Source organism: Amia ocellicauda, chromosome 10, assembly GCF_036373705.1.
Source record: "Amia ocellicauda isolate fAmiCal2 chromosome 10, fAmiCal2.hap1, whole genome shotgun sequence".
NCBI lineage: Eukaryota > Metazoa > Chordata > Actinopteri > Amiiformes > Amiidae > Amia > Amia ocellicauda.
Genome location: NC_089859.1, coordinates 35282754 through 35297342, shown reverse-complemented (window position 1 = coordinate 35297342; position 14589 = coordinate 35282754). Strand labels below are relative to the sequence as shown.

General features: G+C 37.0%; 1 protein-coding gene across 5 annotated transcripts in view; it reads right to left on the bottom strand.

The window, feature by feature from the left end:
* The window catches only part of fhod3a (formin homology 2 domain containing 3a), a 248677-nt gene that overhangs the window by 76946 nt on the left and 157142 nt on the right, over positions 1-14589 (bottom strand). For all 5 annotated transcript variants that reach the window (XM_066715994.1, XM_066715995.1, XM_066715996.1 and 2 more), the window contains exon 6: positions 5289-5383. In XM_066715994.1, the coding sequence (XP_066572091.1) occupies positions 5289-5383 (95 nt within the window). The remainder of the gene's footprint in view (positions 1-5288; positions 5384-14589) is intronic.

Genomic DNA, 14589 nt, shown 5'->3' with positions numbered 1-14589 from the left:
TACAGTACACGTTGTTAAAGGGGTTACAAATTTGACAGGAAGACGCACATCAGGAGCTAATTATGTACCCAGCTTTCTTTCATGCAGTTTGTTTTACTACTGGAAAACTGAGGGGGCTTTTCTATCTATCGTTCTATCTATTTAAATTATTGAATTAATAGAAACCAGAAAACACACACACATAGACAGACAGACACACACACCAAAATACTTCAGTTAACAATGTGTTTTATAGGGTGTAGGCCAAACACTGGTATTAATGACTACTATGATCCTTATGATAGATGCCTGGAGGAATATTGTTCTATTTCTTCCCAAAGTGCAATTTCTAGAGCACTGTGGTAAACTGGGCTCTGTAGTCTCTTCCTGATTTATTGTTTCCAGAGGTGTTCTATGGGACTGAGATCTTACCTGGCAATATTGTCTAATGTATTGACAGATGCATGGGACTTAAAATTACATAAATTCTAGCTAAACATTTGTCCAGCATCACAAAAAGAGACGTGCAGGTTTAGCAAGGCTGCACTATCATCACATATACTGTTGTTCAAAATATCACATTATTTACTAGCAGTCAAGGTACCCAATCTCTATACAGCACATGACCTCTGGTACAATTCATTAGCAGAGGAGGTAGTTTAGTTTCAAAACTGTACATATAATGTACATTGTATAAATAACCTATTTTATGAACTTGTGAAATACACATCATTTTTTCTGACATAAAAATGAAACTGAATTAAAATAAGTTTTAAAACTAACTTCAAGCACAGACAAAGTGATGAGATTATATTTCCTTCTTGTTGACTCACAAGTTCCTCATGTTTCCAAACTTGCCTGCATTATATGTGATCTATTATAAGTAATTTGTAATCTACCCTGCATTTTGAAATGGCATCAACCTGTCTTCTATTATAACAGAGACCCATATTCTGAATTACCCTTAGTGCTTCAAGTCTGCTTTGGGCAATATTGTGCTGGGTCAAGTGCACACAATCATCCATTAAATATTACAATCCCTTAATGCAGAACCCTTATCAAAGGGCACACTTAATGTTTCAGATGCACAGCATTGAGTAAAACGCATTTTGTGAAAATGGAAAGAAACTAAAAGAAACTCTGCAAAGAGGCCAGGATTTAATTTGGAGAAGGCCTGGGAAATAAGGGCCATGGAAAGAATTCCCTCATGGAAGGAGATCCTATTCCACAAAAGGGAACGTGAGGAATTGGCAGTGTTTTAACTCTGACATGTCAGTTGTCAAAAGTTTTCGAAGGCCCGTCCACAAACTATCTGTTGCATTACACACTTCCTAAAGCTCCTCCTGAGCCATCTATCTGCGAAACACAAGAATGAAAACAGTGCCCCTTTTCGCCCACAGCGAGGTAACAGAAACAGATCAATTGAAACTGCGGGGCCGCCTTTCCAGGCCTGCTAGGGAGGCAGACACTTCACAGCGCAGACAGTAAATACTGGCTTCTCTCAGATACAGTTGGCTACAGCTGAAGCCAACAAAGGTGCTGTATTGAATGACCAAAAAGCAATCTGTATCTAATAAGCTTTGCCAAATTCCATAGGATTTCATAACAATTAAATGTACAGCTGCTTACGTTTAGGCGAGGGAAAGAGGAAATAACGGCAGAGGTGAGAAAGTTTTGGCTTACAATAAACTATCCAGATATGCTCTTCCTTTAAAGCGAAACTGATACTGTCTTTCAACACAACATGTTGTCGCCACGCTCAGCCACTAGAGGCTAACAACTGTTCAAAGACTGGTTCAGGAAATGAAATGGATATGCTTAAATTACTGTCACTTTTTTGTTTTTTCTCCTACAAGTTTCCACATTTTCTCATGGCTTCAAGAATATTAAAGGGGTGTCCAAGCAATCCCAGACAGTATTCCATCTCAGGAATGAATAACTGCACATTCAGGACCAAATATTCACTAAGGAGCAACGAGGGCAGAGCAGGCCAGCAGGGGGGTTTGATGTGTATGAGAAAGCAGCTTTTGAGTATGGAAAAACGGGACATTGTGTCAGTTAAATATGCATGATTTCACTTCAGACTTAATCACTGTATAATTACACTCCCATTTCATACAGATTCTTGACACTGAGAATGTATTCACTGTGTTCTGTTTGACTGTATACTGTCGGCTGTTTACAATATCTGTATATATGATATGTATCTAAATGATCACCTTAAGTATTTATGTATTCTGATACAGATACATACTTGAAATGACTGTTTCATTTGGTACTCAGGAAGTTGTCATACATAAGTGTAGTCTGGGAAACGCAATGCAAAGCTGTGAGGTAAAGGAGACTGTCAGTAAGTGTGAAAACCCACTTCAAAACACTGACTGCCCCCCATGGGATAAATGTGGAAGCACAACAAAGGATTTGTGGAAATGGGCTATATTAACTGAATTCCAGAGGTAATTATGTCTTTGAAAACATCAATCAGAAACTAAAAACACCTAAGCTACCACCTCTGTGTTATCAGCAAGGAGATTTTACAGTCTAATACGCTGCCTCATGCTGACTTTTATCCCTTAATTAGAGGTCAAGCAAAGTACTATGCCAGAAGGACTCTCCCACCCCCTAACATGACTGCAAACCTTCACTAAACACAACTACAGAGGCTAAGAACTGAACTTGCATGACAAGGGGAATGCACAGAATAAAAGTTAAGGGTATAACCTGGAAATTCCAATTGGTGGTAACCCATATCTGATATTGTATTTATCTTAACCCTTTACTTAACGAAAACTGTATGGGATAGAAGATGAGTAGAGACCTATTACAAATTCATGAAGGTGCGCCATAGTGTAAATACAAAGACTGCAGATCAAGCTACAATATTGAACTTGGAAGAATTCCAGATGCCAGCAGCACATTTGTGAAAGAGTTTCCAATTCAGCTATCCAATTACACTTTGCCAAACTTTCCTTTATGGACAAACAAACCCTGTTGAATTTCTATAGTTAATAGAAATAAAAATAGTCAAGGATGATACAGCTATACTAAACACCATACACAAAACAAATACATCTTTATATGGTTGCTTGGCCTTTATTCTGTCATACAGAAAGCTAAATAATAACATTATAAATAATGATATGTTATATATACAGGGGTGCACCTTTTACTACAGTAGGCACTATATTCTTAAACACTCCCCTGTTCCCTGTTGGTTTATTATTGTGAAAATAAATCAAGTACTGAAGTGCAGGAACACTTTCTTTGACAGCAAACAAGACATTGAACAGCAACTCACCTGAAAGATATGACCACATATTTAGATCTGTAACACCAAAACCTTAGAATAAAAACTAAAGTCTACTCCCTTGTGAATCTTGAATGGGTTTCATTTGGTACTGATCTCTGGGTTCCAAAATTCTAAAAGACTAATAGGACATGTCAAATCTGCATTGGGAGGTTTGTCCTAAGTTAAAGTGTTCTTTTTCAATCCCTGTTGGACAACTGTTGGTTACTGAGTTCCCCCATTATCCAACAAAAGTTGGCTTACATGTATAATCTATCAATTTCCAATTGTAAATGGGATAACCAGAAGCCAAGCACATGGAAAACTGAGACTGGGCTGAGGTGAATTTCTAAAGTGATGTCAAAAGGCATGGATGAGTCCCCGCAATGGAAAATATTCTTTACTGAAATATCTTAATCCAATCTGTGATAACAAAAGCCTTAAAATGGGTTTACAAACATTGCTGTTTATGCTTACACTCGATTTAGTTTCTGTATTCACCCACCTGCAGCAGGCAGCCCAGCTATTATGTAAGACTTCCCTTGAACTGAAGGGGACATGCTACATTAACAACCTAAAGGAAAGAACGATGAAGGGGAGCAGACGGCAGGGAAACACCACAGTCTTTGGCATATGAAAATCGATGGCAGGGAGCCACGACTGAAGTGTCATGCGAATCTTAAACGTGTACAGTGTTGGAGCCAAAAATATATAAATACATAGAAAGCCAGTGCATATTCAATGAGTTTCCTTCATGAAATGCAAATAGTAAGGACTTAGAGACAGTTACTGCAACCTTCTGTCTAGTTTATCTATCCTTTTTAGGACGCTAAATAATGAAACTAAAGAAAAAGAGGAAAACAAATGTAACCTTCTGTCTAATTTACTGTTTGTTCCATGCCACTGATGAAAAGTATTTGGTGCAGGTCATTGGACAGATTAGCATTCCAACTGAAAACAGTGTTTGTGTACAGACTGTTCTCCAAGAGAAACAGTGAAACCACGTACACAAGCATCACTCTCTTCGGTGCTTCTATACAGCCGGGCCTCCAGGTGCATAATCTTAAAGACTGCATTCCAAACAAAGGAGCAAGAACAAGAACTTCACCCAAACAACCACATGCTTAGGTAAACATCATTTGCATCTTGAAACACAAAGGAACAACATATCTGGATATGTTTGTGAGATGTTTAGAAGGGACACTGTAAAAGATTGCATTCCTTTTGACAAATTAAGCAGTTTGCCAGGTATTTGTCTGTGGGCTTGTAAGACTATGCTGCAGTGGGTTTACAGCATAAGCACTTGGCATGGGCCTTTGTCAGATATTGCATTCCATGACCTTGACAGGAAAATGGTATACGACAGCAACTTTCCTTCCCAGAGACCACCCTTTTGCAAATGAGCCTCAGGCTTTTCTTCTCTACAGGACTAAAGTGAGAGTGAAGGTTGTGTGGTAAACTAGAGGTAAGGCGGTGACCACCCACATCATTTCATTTTTGACCTCTATGTTCTTCAAGGGGTCAAAGGTGGATGTATTAACCTTTACCTTGACCACAATAAAGATAATTTGTTTCGAACAGAATAGATTTGAATTACAATTAAAGGATGTATTTGGGGAAAAATGGAACAGCATTCTAACTGCAGTTTTAGGGTAAAAGAACAAATAAGCATTACAATTCCACACTATTACCAACGACAGGACAGATTCTAGTTCCATTTGATGTAACTCTATATGTTTGTATTTAACATCTAGTATCAGTCATAAACACCTTGTCTTATAAAAAGGCCAAGAGGTGTTAAATGACCGAACTTCGTTGAAATAAAATTTTTTAAGTAAATCAACTTTACCCAGTACATGCTTCACATTGCCTTCAACGCTGCCACAGCCTCTCTGTTGTGGAACAACAGCCTCAACTGATTGCTTTTCTCACCATGAGCACCTCAACTTACTGATCCTTTTATACAGACAGTTGTTTCACAGCCACAGCTGCATTCTATAGTTCACTGATTGTTTTCTCTTACCTTTGATCCTATGAGTGTGTACAGCCACTGTATGGTTTCATTGTGACCGATTACCCCATTCATCCCATCCACGTACAGCATGATCTGTCCAAGTGCTGTTGAAGACAAAAAATATGTATTAGTGTTTTGATCATTTTATTCATCTTTAGTTTTTTTTTACTGTGGGAACCATGAACACATGACTCATCTTCAGTGGGTCAGTATTTGTATAATTTTTCAGCTATCCTGTAGTTAATACATAAAGCTTCTTCTTGTGTTTTCAATTCTAATTATGTTAATCTAAGGTATGACTACAACAACAAACCATAATCAAAACACTAACCTAAACCTTTTGATTAGATTAGGAATGCAAAATAACATTATAACACATGAAGAAACGTCATGCACTTCCTCATGCAATACTTGTCATTAGTAAATATATAATAAATATATAATGCTGCCATTGAGTGTAATTACATTTTAGGAAGTTACACTATATATTAATTAATTAACGGACATACTAGCTAATTAAAAACATTTAGAACAGAGTAAATATAGGGATAGGGAGATAGAAAATGAATTGATATATTTATAAGAGAAAAAAACATATGAACGCAATGACACAACTTGGTACATAATAAACATCTGGTTGGAAAAGTTAATTAATTGAAGGAATACATCAACAAAGATATTCCAAGAGTATGGTCTTACTAAAACCAAAAGCAGTTGACTTGATACCGGTTAACACATCTTTGGCATATTGGAGATTAGGAAAAATGAGCACAATGCAAAGTTGTTCATTTTGATTTGAATAGCATGAGATTATATATAATTTAAGATTAAAATAAATGTGCAGACTGTGAACATACATGTATGAAGTGCTCCTGAGCAGATGATGTATCCTCAAGTTCATGCTTGTAGTGTAAGAGTTAATAGGTCACTTACAGTAAACTATTAACTAAGAACCACTTGTGAGGAGACAGTATGGAGACTACTGAAGGGCTAGCACTAAATTGCTTGAATTTGCTTGAAAAAACAAACAAATAAATTACATTTTCCCCCCTGGAATGTTTACTCAGTCCACTGTGGGTGTTCTGTAGCTTTGGTACTTTGAATTTGAAAATTCCTATTCTTATACAATGAAAAATCCTGAATTGATATTTAGCTAGCTTTAGCCTGTAGCTATATTTTCTCTATATAACCTGGACATCTAATTAACAAGGGTCACTAGGGCAGGACAAATTGAATCAGTCCTTGCTACTCATTCCATTCTTAAACATTGAGAATACAAGGAACATTTCTACATTACTAATGACCCAGTTTGGTAACTCAGACTACAACAAATACAATGAGGATTGCTGCTTCAGCCATACAGACATATTGTTTCTCTTTGGATCTCCTCTAACTTGACTATAATAAATGTGACACTGTCCCCTTACTGAGTATGTCTCATCACTACTCAATGCTTAAATCTAATGGAACAAGTTTTACAACTTTGTGCTGAGACAATGACAATCTGTGGCTGTAAGCCAAATATTTTTTAAATGTGATTTTTACTTGTAACAAATAAGGGCTCTGGGGCACCCCTATATATCTTCTTGCTCCTCATGTCCCCCCAATCACAGGAAGCAATCCCCTCCCCCGTCCCCAGTATAACCTTGGACCCCGGAAACCAGTTTCCCGCTCACTAAACCAGATCGCCATATTATCTGCACCAACACACAGATACACAACAGTCCCTCCACACAAGAGTCCCAAACCGCTACAGTGTGCTGAAATCACTTCTACTTGGCTAGAAGCTGTTTTGCTATACTATTCATTCATCCTAACAGCTTCATTGTAATGCAAAGACAAAACGAGTTGTTTGGATTCTCCATGTCTGCAAATGTTGTGTTAGAGGGCTGGTTAGTTTGGAATGATTGGGATGATTTTTCAGTGCAGTTATTTTGCTCCAGCAGTGTCTCTCTCTAAAATGCATGTAAAATGGTACATTCCCAATGGGTGGCACTGTACCACAGTATATTCTGTTATACAATGGAACTTATAAGGTTTGCTGCTAAGATACTGAAAAACCACAAAAAAACATGACCCACCTCCCCCCTCCGCCCGAGAGCACGTATACACACATTTATACAGCACATTCTTTGGATTTTTGTGCTCCATGGTCCTGTATTTATGCCCATGCTTTACCTGTGCAATGATGAACACGCTGTATTTGCAGCCCCTTCAGCAAATAAGGCACAGACTATTCATTAAGGACATACCAAGAAATCATACATCTAAAAGCCAAAGGCAACCCAGTTCTGTTGTTCATTCTCAAAAGACAGTAAGTCTTCTGAAAGCCCTTGTGAAAGAAAATAAGTAGAATTCTAGTGAGAGACTGTGGTAGAGGAGCCTGCAGCAACTGCGGAAAATAGAAATAATAATAATACATTCTTATCATGATCAATATTTTTCCTTTCAGAAGATGGTCTGTTGTATAGTGCTAAAACAAGAAAAAACTCTCTTGATGCAAAAAAGCTCCTAAAACAATACATATGTTATAAAATAAACAAAGTCTTTCTAAAAATAAATAAATACAATCTAAGATGCAGGTGTTTATTTGTGATTCAGAACGTGAAAATGTCCTAATGGAACAGTGGGTGCACTGGGGAACTTGGCTAACAGAATTGTTACATAAAGTTCAAAATAAACAGCCAATCTTGTGAAGTTGTTTCCTTCACTGTTGAAAAAAAATATATACACAAGCTCCTCTGAGATGTCAAGTTTTTTTTGTGCAAATCTGCCAAAAGTCTTGGTCTGAAATAAATAATAACAAGAAACACACACTTGGTACAACTGCTGGGCAATCAGAAACAAACCCTCCATCACCTTTCTTCCACCTTTCTGACACATTGACTCTTGGAAAACACGTGGCCTGTGCAACAGATTTGCCCCTGACATGACTTGAGTTTGTATAGGGACACAAAAATAAACGTTTTGGGCAACTAATAACTGGAGAGCTAGCTCAAGCTCTTGACTGTGGACTAATCAGAGCTTTCGTCTTGGGAGAAAAAGGAAAGAGAGAAAGGAGATTTATTAATTTGACATGCCGGGAGCACAATATAATCCTGTTGTTTTTTTTATTGTTGTCTTTCATTTAATTGTCTATCTTCAACAATTATGTTAGTTCTCCCAGGGGTCATTTGCAAAGGAAATGCCACTTCAAGCACATACTGCAGCAAGATAATTCAACTTAATTAGCCTCTTCTGTTTTTGGACAAAAGCTGACAATTAAGTGAGACTGTGCAAGGAACCCAGGGGGAATTCAGTTCATTCTCCAGGCACTAGTCTTCAACTCTGGGTGACTTTTCACCAGTCAAGCTCATGTAGCACACATTCTGCGGGATGCTACTGAGGAATTTAGTGACTAAAGTTACCAATCCACACTTGCTGTTTACAGCACCACTTTGTATATTTTTCTACAAATATGCAAGACGTCAGCTGCTTAACAATGATACACTGGTCTATTTAAACCAACAAACAAACAAAAACAAAAATGTTAAATAACTTAATGAATTTGACTTTATGTTAATGTTTTTTTTATTGTATAGTGCCTTGAGATGTTTGGAAATAAAATTAATTTGGAAAATAAAGGACTGATTAATTATTTATGTGACTGCTGTTAGAAATTAGAAATAACAGTCAGGGGTATAAAGCTGGCCTAATATTTCTAGCTCTAATGTGATGTAATCATCTTAATATGAGGCTGACAAAACCAAAAAGTAAGAAAACCATGTTGTATTATTGCCACTGATTGATGGGTGCAATGAAACAGAGCAAAGCGTATCTAATGCAAATTCAACTGATTTTAAAGAAAACATTTAACCTGTTGCTTTTAAGGGTACACTTGTCCTATCTGAATCATAGTCAAAATTGAATTTTGCAAATAATAAAAAGGAACTTTGCCTTTACTGTTAAAAGAATGGGTAACTTTTTGGTGACATCTATACACTCCTACATTGTCTTTTTTTGTCATAGTTTTTCTCCATGTTCTCTACTTTAGAGAATATGAAGAGCTCCCGAGGAGAAAAGAAAGACACTGTCAGGATATCTTCAGGGTGGTTAGCAGTTGAATTAGTGCGGACCATTACACAGGGCAGGAAACCTTGAATAAGTTGAAGAATAAAGCACTTTATTTAAAAAAACGAAAATGACCTGCATGTCAAATGAGAAACACTGTGCTTAATTTCACTCTTGTACGTACCATAAAGGCTATGGGGATTAGAACTACTACTACAAATTATATAACAGTATGAATTCCTCCTAGTTCCCTGAATAGATCCGTTTATGTTATTGATCAATTCTAACGACTAGCTCAGAAAGCACAATGGGCCCCTCCAAAAACTCATTGCTGTCCCGTTAGTTAAATTGGAAGTGCGACTGGGGGGGAGGGTGCTGTTTTCAATGGGAGAATCTAACCAAAGGCGTAAAAGTTGACAAAGGAGAAGCTCTAGAGACTAAACAGATTTAATATTTGAATATGATTCTCTACTCCTGTTTTCCCTGGCACACTTTTCTTCTCCCCCCCCAGCATATTAAAAGACTGCGGTTGAAGTTTTACCTGAAACAATCTCTTATCTATAAACTGGTCTCTCCGCAGTGCAGTGTGCCAACTCGGGAAAGAAACAGAACGCTTTTGTGCAAGTGTTCTGCTTTGCTTTCATGTATGGGCATATAATTGTTTATGTGGTAGAAAGAAGCCCAGGTGCTGCCCGTCTTTTATCAATCACTGCTAATTACTCACAACATGTCAGCCTCAAATTCCTAAGCGTCTTCTCCGTATGTTAATCACATAACCCCTATGAACCATTAGAACAATGAAAGAAAGAAAGAAAGAAAGAAAGAAAAAAAAAACCTGGCTAAGAGAGAAGGGCATATCAGCACAGCCGCATCACTGCTTTACTTATCAAAACATGATCAACTTATTTTAAACCCTTCGGCATTTAATCTGTTAGCTATGGCAGTGCTGGGAAAGGGAGGTGATTCAAGGTCTAAACATCTCAAGTTGGGCGCCCTGATGTACAAAGTAAAGCAATTTTCCAAGTAGAAATGCAAATGTACATAAATGTTTGGTATAGTTACATAGCTAATTACAAAATCTGCTTGTGAAATATAGCAATAATAACAGAAAGAGAATTTCTATGTAATGGTAATGGTTCGCTATATAAATAGGATTTCTATTTATTTCTTGTATTTTTAGCTCACAAGCCAACATTTACAACATTTTTGTATATAAAAGCTTAACAGGTCCAAATGTCATCATGGCTGGCTTCTCTCTTATGTTACAGATACATGTTTTACACTTGTCTATACGTTAACAGACTAAGGGCCGGATTAAATCAAAACTTACACCCACCTGATAATAGAAAACTACAGAACTGTACTCAGTTGTGGCTGCATTTTTAGTAAGATACCACTTTCTTCTAATCAGAAATGTAACCGCTATGATGTACAGGTTTGTAGTTTGCTATTAGCGGGTGGGTCAAAGTTTTGATTTAATCTGGCCCTAGATCTGTGATCGCAGATCTATAAACCAAAACCTTTTTCCTTTAATCTTATATATTTTTTCCTTATAGCCCTGTTCCTCTGCATTATAGCAGAATAAAATATAATTGTATCAAACTACAAAGAAAAAAAACAAACAGTTAAACTCCAGCTAGCTTTATTATTATAACTTTTCATTCTTTGTATGTTATTATTTGGGAATATGGATGATCTGCAAAGTAGTTTAATACATTTTAGTTTACAATGTTATCTTACAATGTTTTGATAACATCCCTTGGAGTCTATACATTTGTGTTGCCACAATGTCATACTGTTCACTTAATTACAATGTTGCCACAACATTATTTGGGTAGCAATTCTAGCTCCATCTACTCTGATGATTCTAGCACACAAATGAAGCAGTGTGTCACCGTCTATTTTGGTCCAGTCAGTCTCTAACTAGTCGCTAACACTCTTTCTTATCTTCTGTCAAGCAAATCCCAAAACATGTAAACAGGGATAAGATCATGCTACTGGCTACACCATGATATACTGTATGTGTTATTCAAGTAATTTGAGTATATCAGGGTAATTACACCCACTAGCCACCTTTGTGAGGGTATTCGATTAGAGTATTGAATGAATAGAAGGAAACTGCTTTCACTATATTTCAGGAAAACAAGTCCAGACTTTTAATAATCTTTCTCCTGCTTTTCTTCAAACATTGGCTGCTATTTTCTGAAAAAATCAACTGTTATCTCATGTGTCCCTAGAAATACAGAATACCTTTCTTTGTGAAGGTTATATTACTTATAGATATACATAATATATTCATGTTCCTTCCTTGAGCTCCCAGGAACAAATAAAAATACTATATTAATTTATTAAAAAAATACAAAACTACTGACATATGTTACTGTGGTTCAAATACTGTATTGTACAGTTAGCTATATGATCATTCACAATGAACTTTGCTATGAACAAACAGAAGAGTGAGGGCTTCGAGTTTCTCTTGCAATGACAGTAAACACAGCAGTAAGCACTAATCGAATCACCAGAGCAGACAATTATAGAGCAGAAATTTTGGAATTATAGTAGCAAACAAGCAATTCATTAATACTGAGACTCTAGCTTCACTGAAAAAATAAAGATTTATTCAATTATTAATATTACTTTCAAACGAGAGCAATGCCAATGCTAGGCACACCCTACCAGTAAGGTGTGTCACATAAATATATCAGATACCCTGCAGAAATATTTTAATTATACAATTAAATGAAAAAAGCTTTTGGAGATGGCAAAGGAACATGTGGGTGTGTCACAGGTACTGCAAACCTTCACACAGATTTAGGCTGGGATTAAATCAAAAACTTTGACCCACCCGTTAATAGAAAACTACAGAACTGTTCTCAGTTGCGGCTTCATTTTTAGTAAGATGCCACTTTCTTCTAATCATAAATGTAACCGCTATGATGTACAGGTTTGTAGTTTGCTATTAGCGGGTGGGTCAAAGTTTTGATTTGATCCAGCCCTTAATCTCTTGGTGATTAAAAATAAAATAAAAAAATACCAAACTGTCAATAATCCACTGAGAAGAGAAAAAAAAAAAAGTTCAGCTGTGTTAAACTGTGTAAAGCTGTGTGCTTTAAATGACAGGGCATCATGTAATTATGAAATACTCCTCCATCCCCAGGGATTCTGGGACCACATATCTAAGTTACAACAGAGATTCTGTGCACAAAACCAGACCACATTTGTAAGATGCCAGTTAGTTCCATTCCTGACTAGATCCTGCCCTGGCCCTGAAAAACAACTTTTGGGTGTCTCACTTGTCAGTCACAACCGTGTTAACGTGCTTATTTTCTAACCAATTTCTGTTGCACTGCTGTGTCAATTTAGAGCCACTTTCAGACCTCCCAGTCCAATTGATCCTATTACTCCAGTGGGGATGTTATAACTCTATAATTCAATAAACAAACATAAATTAAGTACAAACACTGAACAGGAATATCGGGATCATTTCCTTTCCAGATGAATGCTAGATAAAGCCAGATTACGTGATTAGAACATGGTCTCTTTTTTCTCCAATAATGACAGAGGTTACACTGTTGGCTTTCTAAATAGCTTCCTTCTCTGTAATTACTGTGCAGAGGAGGGAGTGGAGAGGGGCGTGAGATGAGGGGAGTTCGATTGGGTTTCCCATAATTTTCCCTTAACTTTTTCACGTTTGTGTCTGAATTACTCTCACGGTTAGCATACATCTAACCATAACATCATTGTAATGACATCTTTTATCAGCTCCCAACACCTGCACCCCAGCACACTCTCCTTTGGAATTTGTGTTTTTTTTTAAACAGTTGAAGCTGAGAAAGCTATAAAGAAAGGCATGTAATGGCAGCAGTTAAGATTACAGACACACACTCCTACCCAGCCCCTCCAATGACAGTCAATCATTGTAGCACTGCTTAGCTGGGAAAGATGGACAGATATTCACTTCTAGTAAGTACTAAAATACTAGTTTGTTGGGGCAAGTATATCATTCATATAAAAATCATAATTATGTATTATACTAGCAGGAATTCACAATGGAGAATGCAATAGCCTTTGGCAGTAAACTTATATTGGCTCCACTCTCACTGATACTTCATTGTGGAGTGGTCATTTTGATTAGACTATGGCAGTCTTGATTTTCATATTTAAAAACTCTCCCGGAGCCAGACACAAACGTTCCTTAAAAGATAAGGAAGCAAAGTTACCTGTAGCTCTGCATCTCATTGCAAATGGTCATACAATGTACACAGCATCATTTTTCAGTTTTTCTGTTATTATTGCCTTACGGAGAAAACGTTTGCTTTTCTTCACAGGAAAGTGACCCAAAACGATTCATCACAGATAATAATTTTCAGATGAGAAAATAAATAGCTGAGGGCAGTAAAATGTTGGATGTTTTTTTTCTTCTTTTGTGAATACTGGCAGAAGTGAAACTCAGATTTTCCCCCAGGTTTTACCTAGCTTTTTTTATTACAGTTAAAAAGCATGAATGTTACACACACAGCAGGAGGATTCATTAGGTTTGGCTCTTTTAAGGCTCCCTGCAATTTTTACAAGTTATAACTATACAATTTGCTTATGTCTATAGTATATTTGACATTTTAAGAAAAAACAAATACATATTTTTTGTTCAAAATATGAAAAATACCTCCCCTCTATCATTTTCTTACAGTCAGAACTTGTTGCTACAGTCAGAATATGCTCTTGTTGCTCTGGTCAACATGTTGCTGTCTTCTGATTAAACAAACTGCAGTGTGTCACCATAATCAGAGTACAAAGATTTCCAAGTAAAGTCAAAGCATTTGGACAGAGTAGCTTTAAAAGCCGCCAGCATTGCTAAAAATTAAGTTGAAAGTGCTCCAGTGATTATTCTGGCAGTGTTTCAATATGACTGGATGCCCTGGCTTGGGTTGAAACATGAGGGGATTGTTAGGGCAGGGATGCCCCAAACTAAACAGGGAAACAATACAATGCAGAACATGAGTGATTTAGATAGATGGCAGATCTTTTATCATGTTTGCTTATAGAGGCTTAATGCTACGCCAAGAAAACCTAAAAATTACATGGAAGCTCAGCAGATCTTTTTCTGAATGTCACACAAGTGGGGAATGTGTATTCAGAGCAAGAGAAGCACAGATCTGGAAGGTAGCCTCATTGAAAGGGGCTTCTGTTTAATCTTATCTAGAATGCCCCTCCACACACACACACAAACACACTTTTTATTATTTCTCTTAACTGGGGTCAG